Here is a 20,026-nt window from a genome sequence, read left to right on the forward strand (position 1 = left end):
CCCCATGAGAGCAGGGATTGTTACCTTGTTTGTTCACTGTTGTGTCTTCGGGGCCTAACACAGTACCTGGCGTACAGGAGATGGTCAAATATAGGTTGACTTGACCATAAATCACAGAAACAACTCATTTGCCTGTTTTTAAATACTTTATCTTAATGAAGATGACTGCTGTACAATTACTGCAGCAGCGACAGTTTTGTTTTAAAACATTGTCATTGTGCTGCTGTTTTCTAATTTGAGAATATGCTAGTGATAAATGCCTTAAGCAAAAATCCAGCTGAAGTCAAAGGATGCGGAGATAGTGAGACCTTGGTCTTCTGCTTGCTGGTTCAGAAGGCCCCCAAGAACCAAGCGTGTACTCTTATTTTGGGGACTGGCAATATAATTTGCAAGGCTTAGTGCAAAATGAAAATGCAGAGCTGTCTCCTTGTTCAAAATTATTAAGAATATTAAGACAGCAACAGCAGAACCAAGAGTGGGGCTCTGCTGAGCTCGGCCCTGTGTGACTGTGCAGGTTGCACAACCATAATGCTGGTCCTGCTCATTCTCCACAGCTATATATATTTTTGTTCCCAGCTGAAACATGTCTCAAGAGGATTGTTTACTTAGTAAACTTTATCCACACTATCTCTTTAAATTGTTACAAGTCTGGAAAAGTTAAAGGCATCCATCCTGCCCAAGGCCCACTGGTCTTCAGGCTTAAAATAATCCATTCTTGCTTTGCACTCAGTCATATGACAACCTTGGTTTTTGAGCAGGAAGAATAAATGTTACCTAAATTATTGTCTCTACTCCTTGGATAGGTCACAGTCTTACTCCAAAGGCAGTGCTAAGTGGGAGGCTGGAAGTATCCAGGGAGAAGAGTAAGCGGGGGGTCCTTGCTTCTGAGAGAGATCAGGTCCCTGTGGTCTATCTGAACTGTGACCCATGGTCTGACCATTAACAGCAATTGCTGGGTTACTGGTTTGCAAATGTGGACCAACCTGAGAGGTGGCCTGAAGACACAGTGAGAAAGGGGCTGAGATGTGGCCCAGCATGGAGGCAGAGCCTGGGGACTCCAGAGGCCAACAGGTCGTTTAGTTAATGAAAGTGATCCATTCACCACGGAATTGCTGGGCAAGTCAGCTCCCTTCCTTGGGATTTATTTTCTCTGTCTTGCAGAGAAAGACCATACTGTTTAGAGGTTATTTTTGAATATTAACCAGACTTTAAACATTCTCTTGCATTTTGAGTTTTTTTTGGAGTTAGGCATTTATAAAAAGTATAAGCCACTAACCCTTTTGTTTACATTTTCCTGAAAAACAAAGAGAAGCCTTTTGCATATTTTAATAGCAGGTCTGTCTCAACATCTTAAATTAAAAAATGACCTGTTCCTTGGCTCTGAATATAGTTTGGATGATTGAGGCTGCTTCTAGGCTCTCTCCTGAATATTTTTAAAAACCTAATTACAAAAATTATGGTTGAGTTGAAGAAATATGTAACAGAAACACATTATTTAAACCTTGAAGTTATCTCCAGATTTTTAGAAAATTCCAAAGATGAGATGATTTGGCCACAAAAGTTTTAAAAGTATTAAACAAAATGAGCAGAAACATTAGATCAACATTTCAATGCAATTTATCACTAAGCAAACGGATTTGAACCTATGGAGATCTTTCTTACAAGACTTCAAGGTCTTTTCATAAAGATAACTAAAATAAATATCATACGGTATTTTAAAAATTCTATGTACACTTAAATCTTAAAGTGAGTTTTTGTTTTTTATTTGTAGGTCAGAAGTAACCCATTTGTACAAGAAGACACGTGATCATTCATATTTACAAGGGTAAACTTTTCTCCACTTCTATTTTTGTCTTTGATAGGGGCTGTTAACAACATTTCAGAGGAGCCTGGCTTGTACTGATTGCTTAAATGTGTCCATTTAATTGTGGGCATCCGTTTAATAGGAAGTGAATGTCACAAGGTACTAGACCCTGGTATTAACATGAGAATTCCGAATTCAGTCAAACACATTTGGAATCATAGGCTTTCATTTCTTCCCTTTCTATATAACATCCTGAGAATTTAACTTTTTCTCCGGTAATTCACCAGGTTCTCATAAAGGACCAACTTTTATTTTAATCATTCTGATTTAGCCATTTTCTGGGGAAGGAGGCTACCCGCTCCAGAAGTGGGAGACTGGGGCATGAATTGCCTGTTTCTTTACAATCCTAACAAAATTGCTATATTTTTAGGGGTGGCTAGCAGAGCACAGGGAATTTCTTTCCCTGCAGAAAACTCACAGGAGAAGCCGAGTTATCTGTGACCAAGGAATCAGAACAGAGAAGCAGAGTTGGGTTATCTTAATGGCCATCAGCCTGTTCCACCTACCTCCCGCCAGGCGAACACTCCCTCCAACCCAGAGAACAGGGACCAGCTTTAGTCCTGGCTCAGGCTAAGATTCTCCTTTTAAGATTCCAAGATCCTCCAGGCTCCTCTTCTGATCTTCGCATTCTCTCCTTAGATATGTAAATGCACTCTCCTGGAGTTACCCTGAGCAGCCGCTCAATCTCCCTGAGGGGGTTTTATATCTCTGCTTGGATCCTTTGTGGCTCCCAAAGAGTTGAAGGCTCAGTGTCACCCAGTTGCCATTGCCCTGTTTCCAAGTTCAGGTGAGGGGGTGCAGGCAGAAGGTACCATGTGTGTGCTCAAGACATGTCTGACAGGGGTTTTAAAACTTTTATACTTGAATTGTGCTAAATTCAGAGCTAGACCCCTGAATAGCTATTGCTTTATCATAAAAATTGTAAGGCTGAGTCATAGAAAATTGCCAATTTCTGACCATTTTTATTTACAAATTCGGAAGTTTCATAGGGTTCTACCTAATACTACAAAATGTTTTGAGACATCAATGAAAAGATATTGAAAGATTTTTGTTTTGTCTTTTCACTGTATGTTTCACATCCTCTAACTTCTTCCCCTGCAGCCTGCATACCTGTCCTAAGACAGGTGTCATATTGTGGGGGACATCCTTTCTCTTCTGGGACCTTGTAGAGTCAAGAAGCCAGAGGACAATGAAGTAACACATTTACATGAATGAAAAGCTCGGGCAGTTCTACTCACGATGCGATGCTCTTGCCCTTTGTTCAGGACATCAGCACCCCCCCCCCCCACCAGCTCTGCCTGAAATCATTTTATTAGCTCAAAAGCAGCACCGAGTGTGGGGGCAGGCTGCGTGTGCATGGAGCAAGCCCCACTTCCAAGTCACAAAGATCTGGATTCTGCACCTGATTTGATTATTTCTTGGTAGGTGATCTCGTACTGCACAGGAGCGGGCAGAGGGAACCGCACAAGTGAAATCACAGAAGCAGCCCTGCGCGTTTCAGCTCCGTGGAAGCACAGGCTGTATGAAGGACGCTGGTAGCTTCGGCAGCTGGAGAGGGGTGTGTGACAGACTGATGATCAGTGTAGAGTTTAAACGTTCTTTTCTAGGCAACGGAGCTAGTGAGGGCCTGTGAGCAAGGGAGCGACACCATGTTGCTCTGTTTCAGAGTGATCAATCCAGCAGGCAGCAGGAGAGTGGAGTTTCTGATTTGACCAGACAGAGGAAAACATTTAGAAGTGTTACTACAAAAACCCAGGCGAAGCCCTCGGTGTGTGTCGGGCACTGTGCAAACAGCTCTACCTGCTTACCGTCGGTTAAATTACATGCCCTCAAGTAAGTACAAAAATAAAAATTTGAGGGCAGGTCGGTCGGATTCTGAAGCTCATAAAAGAAAGTATTTAACTGCATATACCACTGTTTTAGATCACCTGGGAAGAAGAAAGGAAAGTCAGTTCCTCCCGGTAGTGTGATGAGATAGATCTCGCAGAACCAACACTAGTTCAGGACATGTCACTAATCTGGCTGGGAGTGGCTCTTCTCAGGATTTGAAAGAGCTGTGCTTTCCTTTCCACATGCATTTCTGAACGGGACCCCTATTTTGCTGCCAGATCCAACCCCTCCTACCTTCCCTCCTGCTTTGGTGAAAGCCCAGAGTCCACCATTGAAGATCCTATTAGCTTATTTGTGGGCCAGTAGAGTTAGTATCTGCCTTTGAGGAACTCTCTGTAGGATAAAGACTTATTTTTCTCCCCAGGTCTCTTTAATTTGCAGACAATTACCTGATGATGGCTCCCCCCTTCTACAATCTTCCCTTGAGAGGCACTTCAATGTGGTCTTAAAACCATCAAATGCAGAATTGCCTGGATTTGAACCCTGGTTTACTGTCTGACTTTGTCCAAGTTACTGACAATACTACCTACCTTGTGGCCTCATTTTAAGGATTTAATGAGTACAGTACCCAGAGAGCTCAGAACCGTGCAAGGCATTTATTTACTATGTGTGGGCTTACAAGCATCATTACTTGCTGGCAATTTTGGGGGCACCTGCCTTGACCTACCAGTCTGGAGCTGGGTTGGGGGCACCAGTGCCCCCTTTGCTGGAAGGAAGCAGAGTAGCTCTCAAAAGACCATTCTGCAATACCTGGGTGTGAATCAAGAGGAATTGGTCAGGGAGATAACAGAAGGCCAGTTTTCTGTGCTAAGTTCAGACTCGGCCTAGGAGAGAAGCCATAGAAATGTGAAAAAAAAAAACGCAGAGAGGTTAGGCCGGGATGGAAGGGAAAGGAAATCTTGACAGGTACTGAAAGAGCAGCTTTATATGCTTGGGAGCAAACTGCACGTTCAGACGGATGACCCGGCTTCACATCAGGTGCGGCCTGAGCTTCTGCAGTCGCTGCCACCCGGGTCCCAGTGCTGCCACCTGCAGGGTCTGCGGGGCAGCTCCGTCAGCTCCCCGCTCTTACAGGTGTTGAATGCTTCTGCCCCCAGACACAGCTGTGGACAACGTTTCTAGATGTCAACGTTGTTTCTGAAAGATGGAGAATGAAAAAAGATAAGACAGAGCTCCACACACAGAAGAGTAGCAAGTGCACACTGACATGTTCCCACGAGGGGTGATGAGTTAGTGCTTTGGCATATGTGATTGCATTTAATCCACACAGAAGATATCTTCCGTGTTATTATCCCCACTTCCAAGTAGGGGAAGGAATCCAATACCCAGTTGTTTAGAACCTGGGCCGCTCAAATCCCAAAGTTTCTATAATACATAAGACACCACCTGACTTAAATTATTTGTCTTTCTTTCCCAAATGTGAAAGTGCATGCAACTCAGTTGGCCAAACAGGCGCAGCAGTTACAGAGAGAGCTTCTGTTTGCACATGGCAAATGCTGCTGACCTTGAGCTATTGCTTTAAAAATTGAGAGACCTCAAATGATGTCACAGCAGAAAGTTTCCTTATAGGAGTGAGTCAGGCTCTTCGACTGCCCGGGTCTCAATCTTTGTTCATTTGTAATTTAAGTTATTTTTATTCATTCAAGCCAAGCTGAATGAATTAATGTTGTAGACTAAAATATAGAACAAGGTGCCCAGTCTGGCTTTTAATAACTCAAACTCTCTATTACTTAATTGACATTTGGACACCTTAAACTGCCTTTCTATTACAATTGTCAGGTTTAAATTGACTATCTAGAGGCACTAACAGTGCTTCTTAAGCTTGAAACAAGGTTGTTAAAAATGTAGATTCTGATTCAGTGCGTCTAGGAGGGTCTGAGATTCTGCGTTTCTAACAACCTCTCAAGCGGCATAGATGCTGCTGGACCATCTACCACACAGAGTTTCAATGAACTAGAAGGTCTTGAGGTTCCTTTGAATCACCAAAATAAATCTTAATTGCTCGCATATTAATTATATTTTATTGTTTTATAATGCTTTGAGAATCAGTAAACTATACATTCCATGAAAAAAACGTTTTTACCAGTTAGAACATGGAATTTACCAGAATATTCTATTCTTTCACCCAGGCTGGATTATAAAGTGTTATCTTTAGAAACTCTATGACCTGAAAGAATTTTGCCTTCAATCAAAGAGTAATTTAGGCACCATGAGACTAATTTTCCAAACTGTAAGGGAAAGAAATGACTATACTAACCTAAGAAAAAGTTGTCAAAATTAAATTTCCCATTTTTCTAGGTTTTTCAAGCCCACTCTTTTTCCCTCTGCATGGGAAAACAGAGCAGTAGACACAGTGACCCACTTTAAAACCAAGAAACACCTTGTCATACCACTCAGATCTGGGGGGTTCATTAATGCTTACACTTATCTCCAGATGCTGAAGGGCAAAAAGTAACACATTCACTGGTAATGCAGAGCAAACACCTACTAGGATGCCCAAAGATCAAGCTATTTGTAGCAATAAAGAATAAAGTGACCCAGAAATAGACTGCCATTTACCTGTTTGTTTTGTCTGGTGTCCACTTAATCACATCTGTTCGTACTACAACAGCTAACACCCAGCCATTATGTCCATCATAAATCTTACTGGGGATGAGAGATGCAGTGGGACTCGATCTTTCTCTTGGAATTGATTTTTTCCCCCCACATCAATTAAAATATTCAGTAAAGGTGTTGGATTCTCCCTGACTCCTTCCTCTTTACACAAATAAAATATATACATTTAAATGATTAAATGTAAATGGCTGTCTTTATGTCTTAGAGGATATAATCTCTCAAATGAGTAGTGGAAATTATGAAACTTTAATGAGAACGAAATGAAAGACGGTATGACAACTTCAACGGCAACAAAGTACTATGTGCACACAGCAGTTTTTCAGTAAGTGTGGATTTACTGACTTGAACGGCATTAGGATTGATTGCTAGGTTTGCTTAGCAAAGACTGACATGGATTGTGAAGATAAGAGCAGGCTCCAGAGTGGGGAAACAGGCTCCTGATATCTGTGTCCTGTGATCGGAGGGGTCCAGCAAGGCCAGCTTTTCCTGCTGTCTTTCCTCCTTTGTAGTTTCTGCCCTGATCCCTAAAATTTTTGACATTTAGCTTTAGTGCCTTAGGTTGAAACATCGCTTGTAGCAAGTGCCATAGTACCTAGATGTTGGCTGTATTAACTTAGTAGTATTATCATTGTCAATAATATTTATGTTGGCCAACAGTTATTCAGGGCCAACCATACATATGGCAGACTTCAAGCAGAGGAAAAGGTACTTTCTCCTCAACTCAGGTTTTAGAAATGCTCCAGCTGAGGCCACGTTCCCAGCCCTGGACAGACAGGTGATCAGAGTGATGAGAGACTGTAATCGGCCCAGCTTGGCCCAAATAACCTCACCAGTGTTTGAAAGTGTGTGTGGGGATGGGGGGTATAATGATTGGCAGACCTCAGCAAAACCACGTATTTTGAGGAATATTTCCCAAAGAAGGTGCTTGCTCTTCTGGAAAGAATTCGTGTCTATCACAGCTTTGGTCAAGTTACTTAATTTACGTGAACCTCAGTTGGATAGTTTGTATAATGAGGGGGTTGGATTAGATGCTTTCTGAGAGTCCTTTCATATCTAAAAGTCTCTACTTTTGTGACCTTTTAGAGCACTTTATAAAATAATTCACATTTTACTCCAACAAGTAGGCTGAGGTGATGCTATTTCACTCCCTTATTTGCAGGGAAACTGAGGCTCACAAAGTTAATGAACTTGCCTCAAATTGTTAGAATGTCAAGTGGCGGAATTAGGACTAGACATTAAGTCATTGGGTTAGTTTCAAAGAATTCCCTTTGAATGCTTCCCATATTAGTGAAATTAGTTTTATTCATTCCATAATTACAACTAACTAATCCAATTGGTGGCAAGCTCCTATAAATTAAGTTAGGGTGGTGGGCATTTGAATTTATTATTTTGCTGTCTTCTTTGAGATGCTGGGGTTGTTCATTAATAGGATTACTGTCTTCCTTTGGGAGATACTGAAAAGTATGGCTTGGGGAAGAAAAAGCTACTCAGCATTCAAGGTTAAGGAGGCTACTTTTAGGAAGAGATTGAGGTAAAACCTGGGAGGAACTGATTATTATCTTTTGGCTCACAGACACTTGATATTATGCCACGAAGCTGATAGTGGTCAAATAAGTCACTGTTGTTTGTTTTAAGATTTCTCTAAATAAATATTTATACCACATAATCAATGAAGTGTAGAAAGTCAATGGGATGTTTTATTTTTTAACAAGGCTTAAATTAATTGTACATCCTCTGCATCCACAAACACTTATTAAGGTAACTGAGAAATAGCTTAGAGGTCCTAATGGTTTGCTCTTTTTTCAAGCAAGAATATTAGTTTAGCATAAAAATTAAGACCAAAGAGGAAAGCAGTCTTTGGCTAAATATGATTCAAAAGCCTTCATGTACATGCCTTTGGTCTGCCAATTAACGAATTTGTTTTTAAGAAATTAAATACATATATTAAAGGGAAGGTCACTGAAGCACCCCTTACATTAAGAGCCAGAGCTCTGGATCAGCCCATCTGGCCTTTGATTCTAGCTCAGCCAAATCCTTGTTGCATGACTTTGGCCGACTTTCTTACCTTTTGTGCTTAATTTTACTCCACTATAAAACAGGGCTAATGATAACACCTACCTCATAAGCTTGTTGGGTGAATTGAATGAGTTAATGTGTGTGAACTGCTTAGCACAAAGTCAGGTAGTAGAATAAGTTTATAAAACAGTACATTTTCTTTCTTTGCTAATCTGTGTTTCCTACTTTTTGGCCAATGATTATATGTTAATTTTGTAGTAAAGAAAAAATGTAAAGTATTTTATTTAAGAAATTTAAAAAAATCAATTATGGAAAAATACACATACCATAAAATTTACCGTCCCAACGATCTTTAAGTGTACAGTACAGTAGCGTTAGGCCCATTCACACTGTGGTGCTACCAACCTCGAGAACTCTTTTGATCTTGCAAAACTAAGACTTCATGCTCCTTAAACAACTCCGCATTCCTTCTTCCCCCATCCCTGGCAACCACCATTCTACTTTCTGTCTTTATGAACTTGCCACTATAGGTAACTTGCATAAGTGGAATTATACATTATGTGTCCTTTTGTGATTGGCTTATTTCACTTAGCATAATGCCCTCAAGATTTATCCATGTTGTAGCATGTGTCCGAATTTGCTTCCTTTTTAAAGCTGAATAATATTCTGTAGGATGTATGCACCATGCTCTGTTTGTCCGTTCACCTCTAGATAGACACTTGCGCTGCTTCCAGCTTTTGGATATTATGAATAATGCTGCTATGAACGTGACTGTATAAATATCTAAAAGTTGTCTTCTAAAAATACAGAACATTGTAAGTTCCACTAAATTTCATAAGATACATGTGAATTATGTAAGATATTTATAAACAGGGACTACAGGTGATTGAGATCCTAGATTTGTTTCTTGTCCCTGAAAGTGCTTCAAACATTAGTAAGTAAATTAATTAATAAGTTAATTAACAAACTTATTATTGTCGAGCACTTTGTCTTTGGTGCATGCCATATATTTCAGAAGATTTCAGTTTCAGCTGTAAGTAACAAGCACATAAACAAACCAACAAAGCCTGGAACAAGATATGTGCTGCTTTTCCTTTCAGATTCAGAAAAGCCAGAGACAGTCCAGGCTTGGATTGCAGTTCCTGGTGTCAGAGTCTAATCTTCTTGCTCTGCTGTGTCCCCGAGGCTTTCTTCCCAAGATTTCCTCAAGGGACAAGGTGGTGGTGCTGGAGCCCCAGCTGCATTATCATGCCTATCTTCCAGCCATCAGAGAGGATCAAGAGAAGTGGGAGAGCATGTCCCTCCATTAGTGTCCCTCCTTCATTTCTATGGCCGGAAGTTAGTCATGGGATTGCTCTTAGCTGTAAGGGAGGCTGAGAAAAGTTGTCTTCATTGCTGATAAACCATAGGCACTGCACAAATTGGGGGTTGTATATAGAGGAAGAAGGGAGGAATAGATATTGGGGGACAGCCAGAAGTCCCTGCCAAAGCCACCATACACGTTAAATAGCAACCTGACAGTATATGCACATCCTTAGGTAGCTGATGTAGAACTGTTTCTCTGCGAGTCTATAGGCAATCTTGATAATAATTTGGAGATAATGGTGATTTTCTGTCCTCTGTTGATGCTTGCTCCAAGTGAGACTGACTTAAAGTCTTAGGAGAGGTAGTGACACCTAGAACACTGGGAGCAAGGCATCAGCTTAACGCGCGGGTACCCGGGGTTAGGCTTGAGATTCTCTCAACTATATTCCACTTGAAACAGAGGGAGCTGCAACCTTGGTGCTAATGACGCTGGTGATTAGGTAAATGTTTTTTAGGGAGTGACTTCCAGATGGACCGTGGGTGAGAGGACCTTTTCACAAAGATCATTCTCTATACATAAGCAACACTTGTGCCCACCTAGCTATGGAGTCTAGTTTATATCTGATTTTTATAACTTTCAATATCAAAATGACTGATTTATTCAGTGAGTTCTGGACAATAAATCAGTACATGAAAATGGTTTGGATGTTTTGATAGAAATTTAAAGAGATCTTTGTTTTAATTGCAGAACTTTGTTTTAGTTGTAGAACTGGAGAATCTGTGACATTCCAACCTGGTTAGTTTGGCTCCTGGACATTTAGATAAACAAGTATGGTGTGGAATGGCAAAGCTCATGCCGTTACTCAGGACATACCGTCATCCTTGAGGCAGGGGTTGGGGTGAGGTCAGGGATGGGTCAGGGCCAGGAAAGGAGTGAAGCAGGGCTTATTTACTACAATATCAATGCAGAATTAAAAAAAACAGTGATTTTGTTATTTCAATGCAACTGTGTTTAAAAATTATCTTGATCCTATCGTCCTCATCAAAACGCCCTGCTTTAGAAATGGATAAACTTTGTAATGGGCACAGTCATATAAAAAGAAATTAAAGGACTTCTCTCCAGCCTCAGTGGTGCCCACTTCTCTCTGAAACTAAGCAAACCAGTAGCAAAGCTCAGAAGAGAGTGCAGTTCTTTCACGTGTTAGCCTAGTGACTTAAGAATAAATTCACTGTTCAACTGCTGAGCTAAATTGTGGTCTGCTTTTTATGGTGTTACAACTTGTATCATTCGTGCCAGTTTACTTCTATAAATATTTGAGTACCTATTGTGCCAACTCTGTAACTTTAATTTGCGTCATATCTAAAACATCCAGTGGTCCGTTTTTTATAATTCTTATGACTCATAATTCAAGAAAGCAGAACATCTGTCATGGAAAGCATCATCATAAGGGAGCCAGAAGATCTCTGTTTAAATGGGCTATTCCGTCAACTAGCTGTGTGACCCTGGGCAAGTCATTTACCTCTTAGACCTTAGATTCTTGTAAAGTGAAAGGGTAGGAAGTTGGTTTATATAATCTCTAAGATCCCTAGTGCTCAAAAAAATAGTTAAAAACAGCGTTTCTACTTTCATCCCAGGAAGAATTATATAGCCATTGTCAAGAGGTTGAAAATCAATTCATGTGTGTAATCCACTCCATCACCCAAACGCTTTCAAACACATGTAGGTGGAAATGGTGCTCTCCAGTATCATGATTCATACTGACCAAATGTTCGGACTGCTAAATATACCTGCAGAAATAATTTTTATTCTAAAAAAATGTGCTCAGGTTGTTTCAAAGGAAAAATAGTCACTTACTCCGTGTAGATTTCCCATCGATCGTCTGGGGTGGATCCTTCAAGTGTTGCCCATACATTGGTTTCTCGTTATCTCCAAACTTCCCAACAGCTCCTGCCCAGCCAGCAGGTAGGGCTAATAGAATCACTGCTCCTGCTCTCTTTGTAAACCCTGCACCTCTCTGCTGTCACTTCCTGCCATTCCCAGGTTGCACCTCCCCCATTAAAGCCTCCTCCTTCAATTCAAAGCTCGGCTCCTGGTGTCAACTCTTCCGTGAAGCTTAATCTCTTCTTTTAAATTCCCAGGGCATGTTATCTCCTCTTATATTCACTTCTTACCTTGCACTGCATTAACTGTAAACATGCTTTATCTCCCTCACTTGACTGTAAGGTACTTGGTAGCAGCATCCTTTATCATGTCTACATGCCTAGCGTGGCCCCTTTTATAAGGAGAACCTTCGCATATTTATGGGATACCTTCCACCCTGTCCTAGCGCTTGATATCACAATCCCATTACCCTGCTTCCTTTTTGAAGGGTCTGTTTGGATTTGGGAAGCTAGGTGGATATGATTTCTCTGGAAGTAACTGTGGGACTTAAATCCACATTACTAAGTTGTATGTTCAGTTGATCTTTTCAGTGAGAATTCAGTATCACAGTTTTGAGAGAAGATAAAGAAAACTTATCTTACCACAGGCCTGGTTCCCTTTTAGTCTGATTAGCCTACACATTTCATTTTCAGCGCTTTGTCCAACTGAGACTGGGATAGGCCCTGAGTTAAATATTGGTCTTTGGGCCCCATTACCTATTTCCCCTGGAAAGATGTTATAAGCAGAGCCAAACACACATTTTTTTTTTCTCCATTTGATTTCAGTCAATATCATTTTGGGATTTAGATGGTACCAGCATTCAGTTTAAACGTGAAAGCAGATCTATGTGATTTTTAGTACAGGCATTCTTTTTTTCGACTCCAGAATATCTCAGCTTCGTGAAGACAGACCAACCGGCAAGCGATAGACTGTCATCTGAAGGGGTGGTCTCAGCAGCAGTAGGTGCCTGGGGAAACGTTCTGATAAGACCTTCGGGGAGAAGGCTGCTCTTTCAGAAGTAGGGCCCATTTGCTGAGAAGGCAGCAAGGGAAATCACCGGTGGCAGCAGATTATAACAGGAAGAAGAGACAGGGTTGCTAAAGGCTTCCATACATCTTTCCCATTTGCAAACTTCCAGGCAGATAAAAATGTTTTCCAGGTGGTTTTGGATTTGCTCCTACAGGGAGAGTTCCGGTGCACCCCAGAGCACCATGCCACTCATTATAGAAATGCCACACGTACCTAGATTGTGTGATAAAGAAATTTGTCATGCAAACTGTGAGGATGCATGGCTGGTGCCAGGGAAGGCACATCACGGTATCTCGTGGACACTCTTCAAATGTCTTGCCATTCCAGTGTGTGCTTATTCAAACCTACTGCTCAAGTCTAGGGCAGTAAAGAGTCTCCCAGCTTCCCCATTATTCAGTTTCCCCTAATTAAGTCACAAATAACAACTTTGTCTAAAACCCCATCCAGGGAGAATTAAAAAAAAAAAAATTATATAGAGGAGACAGTGGGTTCAACGGATTGTACTTATCTGCAGCAATAAAAGTTTTTAATTTATTTTGTATTTTTTAAGTCAGTCGCTACCGGAAGTAAGGTTGGGTTCAGAGATAAGTTTTTGCAAGTTATCTCTCTTTATGGTTAGTGAATACACTCCACACACTTCAAGAGGCTGCCTGGCCATGGCGTTATTGGGGGGTTAGAAATCAATCAAACACCATCTTTCTTCTTTTTTAATTTCAGCTTTCCACTAGAAACCTGTTTTGGGCGGGAAATGGGGCCTCTACGCTAGGGACAGCTTTCCCTTCTCTTATTTGTCCCACGTCAGAGCAACTTGCTCCTATCAGCCCTTGGTGTGTCCGGACGTTGGCGACGCTGCACTCATTCACTGAAACTCCAAACCACTAGAAAAAATGGAAACAAATAAACAGTCGAACAAGCGGGGAGGAGCTAAGTTGAAGCTCGACTAGATGTGTCAGCAAACAGACTAATAAATTCATTTGCAAAGGTAGTTTCTGCAAGTGCCAACAGCCCACGGTGCCTGGAGGCTCAGGTCCGTCCACTGCAGAGAAAGATGCTTGGCTGGTCCAGGAGATGCTGTTCGGGAGGCCGGTGCTCAGGTCCCAGCCCTGGCCAAGCGTTCCTCGGTCCCACCTGGCGCCTCTGTGGCTTGGTTACAACCACCCTTGTCTCCCCCACTGCAGCCGTTTTGGGCAGAGGCTCCACTGCTGGGCCGGGAGCTCACGGGGCCGGACTCCCCGACACCCGGGGCTGCAGCCGGAGCTTGTCCGCCGGGTGGGGCGGGTGGCGGGTCCCTGCCCCGGGGGGAGTCTCGGGGCGACTGTGCCCTGCTTCAGGGCGGAGGGCGTCTGCCTCCGCGAGCTCATCGGTGGTCCTTGCGTGTCATTCCGCTTCTGTCCTCCCCAGCGTCAGGACGCGCGGACACATAAGCACAGGACGCTCATCCCCAGGCCACCGGCCCCTCCGTGCGCTCCGCCCCGTGCGTGCGCTTCGCGCCCCGCCAGAGGGAAGCCGAGCGGGCCGTGCAAAGTCGCGGGAGGGCCAGTGCCGGGGTGCGGCGCCCCGTGGGGAGGGCTCCCCGGGGGTGGAGACGCGCCTTCCCGGCTCCGACCCGCGCCCCGGGGCCGACGGCCGCCCTTGAGGGGCTGCGGCGCGGGCTGGACGCGGGGCCGAGACGCGCTCCCGCCGCGGGTCCCGGGAGGCGGCCCGTGCGCCCCCGTGTGCGCCGCAGTGAGCGCGCGCGCGCCGGCCGGGCCCAGGGCCCAGGGCCGCCAGGAGGTGGCGGGTGACGGAGAGGAGAGCAGCGGCGGCCCCGGCCGTGCGCACTCGGCCGCGCCGCCGCCGCTCTCCGCCCGTCTCCGGCTGCTCCGACACCTCCTCTCCGCCCCTCTCCGGCTGGAGGGGCCGGCGACTAAGCCGCTGCCAGCAGCTCCCTTAAAAAAAAGCCGCGTTGGAGGAGCCGGGGCGCCCCCCCCCACCTCGCCTCCCCACCCCCTCCCGGGGCGCCCCCACCCCACCTCCCCTCCCCACCCCTACCCCCCTCCCGGGGCGCCCCCACCCCACCTCCCCTCCCCGGCCCCCCCTCCCGGTGAGCCCCCTCCCCCTCCCTCTTCCCGGGGCGCCCCCACCCCCACCCCCTCCCCTCCCCTGCCCCTCCCCCCTCCCCTCCCCCCTCCAGGGGCGCCCCTCCCCCTCCCCTGCCCCCTCCCCTCCCCCCTCCCGGGGCGCCCCCACCCCCACCCCTACCTCCCCTCCCCTGCCCCTTCCCCTCCCCCCTCCTGGGGCGCCCCCTCCCCTGCCCCCTCCCCTCCCCCCCGGGGGCGCCCCCTCCCCCACCCCTCCCCTCCCCCCTCCCGGGGCGCCCCCACCCCCACCCCCCCTCCCCTCCCCTGCCCCTCCCCCCTCCAGGGGCGCCCCTCCCCCTCCCCTGCCCCCTCCCCTCCCCCCTCCCGGGGCGCCCCCACCCCCACCCCTACCTCGCCTCCCCTGCCCCTCCCCTCCCCCCTCCCGGGGCGCCCCCTCCCCCCGCCTCCCCTCCCCCGCCTCCCCTCCCCCCATCCTTCCCTCCCCTGCCCCCTCCCCTCCCCGCCCCCGGCGCCCGCCTCCCTCCCGTGCGGACCGTCTCCCGACAGGCCGGCCGACAGCCCTTTCTCCGGGGCAGAGGCGGCAGCGCGGGACCCGCAGTCGCCCGGGATCCCCTCCAGGTGACGATGCTCTGCTTCTCCGGCGACAGGGCTCTGGCTGAGCGTCCCCGCCGGCGCTCGCCCGGGCTTACCTGCTGCGTCCTGCTGCTCCTCAACTGCTCGGGGGTCCCCGTGTCCCTGGCCTCCTCCTTCTTGACAGGTAGGGAGGGGGCGGGAGGGACCGGCCCTCCGGGACGCGGGTTCGGTACCCGGAGAGGTGGCCCTGGCTTGGCCCAGGTGGGAGCGTGGGCGGCGCGCACCTGGGCGCCTGCCCCGCGCGGCCGGCGGGGGTGAAGCGCGGCCGGGGACGGAGGGGCGGCTGCGAGGGTGCGGGGCGAGGCTGCTGCCCTCCCTCCGCGGACCGAGAGCGGCCGCGCCTCTGCTGAATCGGAGAAGGCTCTTGTTAACGTTTTCCACAACCCGTGTTTTAACCTGTCCTCCCCCGTACAATGAAAGGAAAAATCTGCGCCGTTTCCCGAGCAGGGTCCTTTGCCGCTCTGCGGGCTCCCAACACATCCCCTGCGCTGGGAGTGCCTTCTGCAGCCCCGGCGTCCCAGACCTTGAATTTAAAGAAAAGATCCTGTTTGAAAAGGGTAGTGATGGCAGGAGATAGTGATGATACGTCTTCAGGCAGGTGAGGACCTCGGCTGCCACTCTGAGGGACAGACTGTACTGACACCTGGTGCAGAAAAGAAAATACTGAGCTCATCTCTAAGAGAAGAGAGAGGGGATTGCGTTTCAAAAAGGGATTTCAATCCGAGACAGTATGAGGCAGATCTGCATCAAGGCCTGTTCATCGACACAGTCCTGAATTTTGTTCAGATGAAAAATCTGCCCTAATGACCAATTTGAATTTTTGTGTGTGTTCAGTTCAAATGTCTTCATAAAAGAAGAGTATTATTAAAGGCGCAGTGAAATACTTGAAATTGTGCTAAAATGATCAGAGAACAGAAAATCTATAAATCACTGTCCTGAAAAACAAAACAAAACTGTCTAAATAGAACTATTTAAAATGGATTTGGGGGAAGAGAGTTTGTTTTTGGTGAGTTTGATCATTTAAAACTCATTAAGAATTTCTGAAATTTGGGTAGATGATTCAAAAAGATTAGCGTAAAGTTTGAAATTTTGTAAAATGCTACTAAGCTAAATTTAAATTAAAACACCTTTCCCCCCTTCATTTCAGGTTCTGTTGCAAAATGTGAAAATGAGGGTGAGGTCCTCCAAATTCCGTTTATCACGGACAATCCTTGCATCATGTGCGTGTGCTCGGTAAGTGTGGAGGTCAGGTGACATGCACACAAGTGCTCCCTCCGACCAGGGGAATCCATTAATTGTGATAATATTACCAGATCTTAAAAATTGTCTTTAGTCATTACAAAATTGTACTTAACTTGTGAATTAAATCCAGTTAAATTTCTAAGTCTTACGGACTTTGGCAATTGCCATTTCATCTGGCTGGGCGTTCTTATCTTTGGCATATTTGTTATAGAAGTAAACTTTAGATGGACTTGGTGTGATCTTGTCTCAGTGAAAATCATAGCTTCCAATGTTTCGTCCCAGTAATGGCTTCTGCCACCAAACATAGGTGACACCAAACTTCCTGGTTTGGTTCTATGTCTGAGCTCAGCAGGAAAATGATGAGATAACATTTAGGTATAAAGATTAGGGATAAGGTATGTGACAAGGGGAAAGAGAGGTGACAGCTGTAAAGGACAAACATGAGGGCAAGATGTAATCTTGGATTTCTTTGCCTGTTATACCCTAAACTCTCAAATACAGCCTTTATTTCTGATTTGGAAGTGTGAGTCAGAAAGGACAATTTCATCCTTAATAAAGAGTGACACTTGGCTGTCAGCTGCTTAGTTAACTGGCAGTGGCTAGTAGATTAAAAAAAAACAAACAAAACTTGTTTCAATTTGTTTTAGCTTCATAGTTAATGATAAGTGTAATAAGTAACCACTTGGGGGAGATTAAGTTATATGAATAATAATTTCTGAGATGAAATATAGAACCACAAAGAGTAACATTTTTGTTTGAGTGTTTTACATGCCAGTCACTTTTAGCAAAACTTGATTAAAAACTACACATCACAAACCTTGTTGGAAATACGTGAAGGCTGTCAAATGCAAAGCCCCAGAGTGACAGATGACTGCTTGTTACCAGACCGGCGCGCTGTATGCAACTGGGGAAGGGATCCCACTCTGTTTAGGGGGAAAGCCAAGCCATCTGGGTTTAAACTACTCACACTTTTTCATGACAAAAGATGAGGTCAGTGTTGGGAAATGATAAAGGGGCAGAGGTAAATGCCTGTATCGAATGATTGTCAGGTTCTGAAGACTAAGGAAATCAACAGAAACAGGTAAAAATGTACTTCGGTTGCTGACTTGATAAGTATTGCGGCCTAATGAAAAAAAGACCTAAGAAGAGGGACTCTTTAGATTTTGTATGTCTGAGTTGCCATGTTAATTAATGGTCTTTAACTAAAGAACTTGTTGAAAAGAAGCTTCAAGTTTAAATTTTGACTCAGTTATAGATTTACAAGTGAAGTGCGTGTATATATAATCTTTCATTTTCATTTCTCTTATCTGTATAATGTGAGTGAATTATTTTTTCTTAATCTCTTAAAACTTCAGAGGCAATTACCTTAACTAAGTAATATTTAATTGTGCCGAGAGCTTGACATGTGAAAATATTGTTCTTCTCTTCGGCAATGTTACTATTTATAAAGCTTACATAGAAAGTTTGAGTTTTGCAAATTGTTCCCAAATAACTCTGAAAAATTCTTCCCACAACATTCCCCTTTTCAGTGCTGTTACCTGGAAGGAAAATAGTGCGTTTCTCTGAAAGTGGAGACCTGGGGATAAGAAGGTAGCTATTTGAATCCTGGAGTTTGGAAGGTAAAGAGCAAATCTGAAGAGAAAAGAATGCATCAGTTGGAATTCAAGTAGGAATGATATTTACTACAGAAAAGTATTGATTAAGGTTCAGAAGGGTAGTAGGTTCATTAATGTCTTTAATGTTTAAGGAACGTTTGGTGTCTGCCTTGGGGGAGTGCTGTCAGAAATCCTTTCTAAATATGTAACGTCGGGACACGGCAATCTGACTCGCCCGTTTTAAAGCGCTTTCGTTAGCTGAAAGGCTCAGTGATATGTTATCATGACCTTTGCAGGGATTTGGGATTATGGGGCCCAACTTGTCACTGTCGTTATTGCTTCCCAAATGTTTGTGATGACTTGGTAAAATTGAGTAAGAATAGATGGATGACCATTTCTCTCTTTGTTTACGTTCTTGTATGTTTCCGTGGAACCCACTGTAGTCTATGGATTCAAAGCACCCCGGATTGCCAGCAGGCTCTCTGGCACTTTTATGCTTAAGCTGGAAGGTAGACATATTTAGCAGATTGATAATATTAGCAATAGCAAACGTTTATGAAACAACTTTTATTTGCTGGGCACTTATCTATGCCTGCATTATTTCATGTAATCCTCACAGAAATCCTTTGAAGGCTTTTACTTCTATTTTACCAACAAGGAAACTGAGGCTTATGGGGTTAAGTGGCTTGTAAAGGTCACATTTTAGTCAATAGCAGAGCTGAAACTCACTCTCAGTTTTGTCTTCCTCTGCAGCACATGCCTATAACCATGAGAAATAGGCTGTTTGTTTAGTTAAAGATGCGAGAAAGCAAGGAGAAAATGGATAGACCGTCCAAATTATTTTACCTTTTGGCATTCTTTGAATTATTTTGCTTATATCTCTTGAGTCTTTTAGGAGTTCGGTTAGTTAACATTTGTTAATCACATTACATGAAGGGAAACTCATTATGATTTCAGTTGACCTGCAGGGAGCAATAGTCACGAGCTAGTTATGTGTAAGTACGTTAAGAAGGTATGTAACAGTCTCAACTGTACTTCGGATAAAGAAAATAGTCATATTTAGTTTGTGTTGGTCCAGCCTTTTGGCAGAAAGGTAGCTAAGGCTGAGCATAAGCTCATATCTTATTTCATAACATGTGCTAGAAAGAAAAAATAGCTAACCTCAACGTATGCTTAAAAAAGACGTAAAATGTTACAGTTGGGAGGAAATAGGTGGCACAGAGTCCTGTATGTAATTACAGTGCAAAAGCTTGAAAAATCCCACAGAATCAACTTGGCCTGATTTAAACTTTAAAGCTCCGAAATATTTCAAAAGTGGAATGAGCTCATTTCCGTGGACATTTGGAGGATGACAGTGGCCACGGTAAGCAGAACTGAATGATTTTACTCTCACTTATCATCGTGTGCACAGACCTGAGCATCCTGCCAGAACCAGTTGTGGTCCAAGAATAACCTGTTTGTAAGCTGGTGATGGAATCTCGTTTTAAAGTGTGTGGGTCAAAGCGTTTCAGTTTATCTCTGTGAGGGAGAAGGCAGGAAGTTGGACCACGGTCCTAAAATCTAGGGCATGGCAGGCAGTTTAGGTTAAAAATACATGTGCTTTATTGTTTAGTGAGAAAGCAAAGCATGGTTTTCCCCCACCTTACAAAACGGTCTTTTATGGGGCCGAGGAAGGGAGGCCCAGACTTATTACTGTTTCGTGAGATTTTTTCCCCCTTCTTGCTAGAATGATTTTTCTTATAATACCCAGGAAAGCACAGAGGTGCCTGCACGAAGTAGAGCTGATAGGGGCCCAGCCCCACCCAGATAAGTGGATCCAAAGCACTTCTCTGGA

The 20,026-nt window shown here is 44.6% G+C and overlaps 1 protein-coding gene across 2 annotated transcripts in view; it reads left to right on the top strand.

Moving 5' to 3' along the window:
- The first annotated feature begins 15,346 nt into the window (after positions 1-15,346).
- Positions 15,347-20,026, top strand: part of BMPER (BMP binding endothelial regulator) — a 250,380-nt gene continuing 245,700 nt past the window's right edge. For both annotated transcript variants that reach the window (XM_063115102.1, XM_063115103.1), the window contains exons 1-2: positions 15,347-15,479; positions 16,503-16,588. In XM_063115102.1, the coding sequence (XP_062971172.1) occupies positions 15,347-15,479; positions 16,503-16,588 (219 nt within the window). The remainder of the gene's footprint in view (positions 15,480-16,502; positions 16,589-20,026) is intronic.

Source organism: Cynocephalus volans, chromosome 11, assembly GCF_027409185.1.
Source record: "Cynocephalus volans isolate mCynVol1 chromosome 11, mCynVol1.pri, whole genome shotgun sequence".
Lineage (NCBI taxonomy): Eukaryota > Metazoa > Chordata > Mammalia > Dermoptera > Cynocephalidae > Cynocephalus > Cynocephalus volans.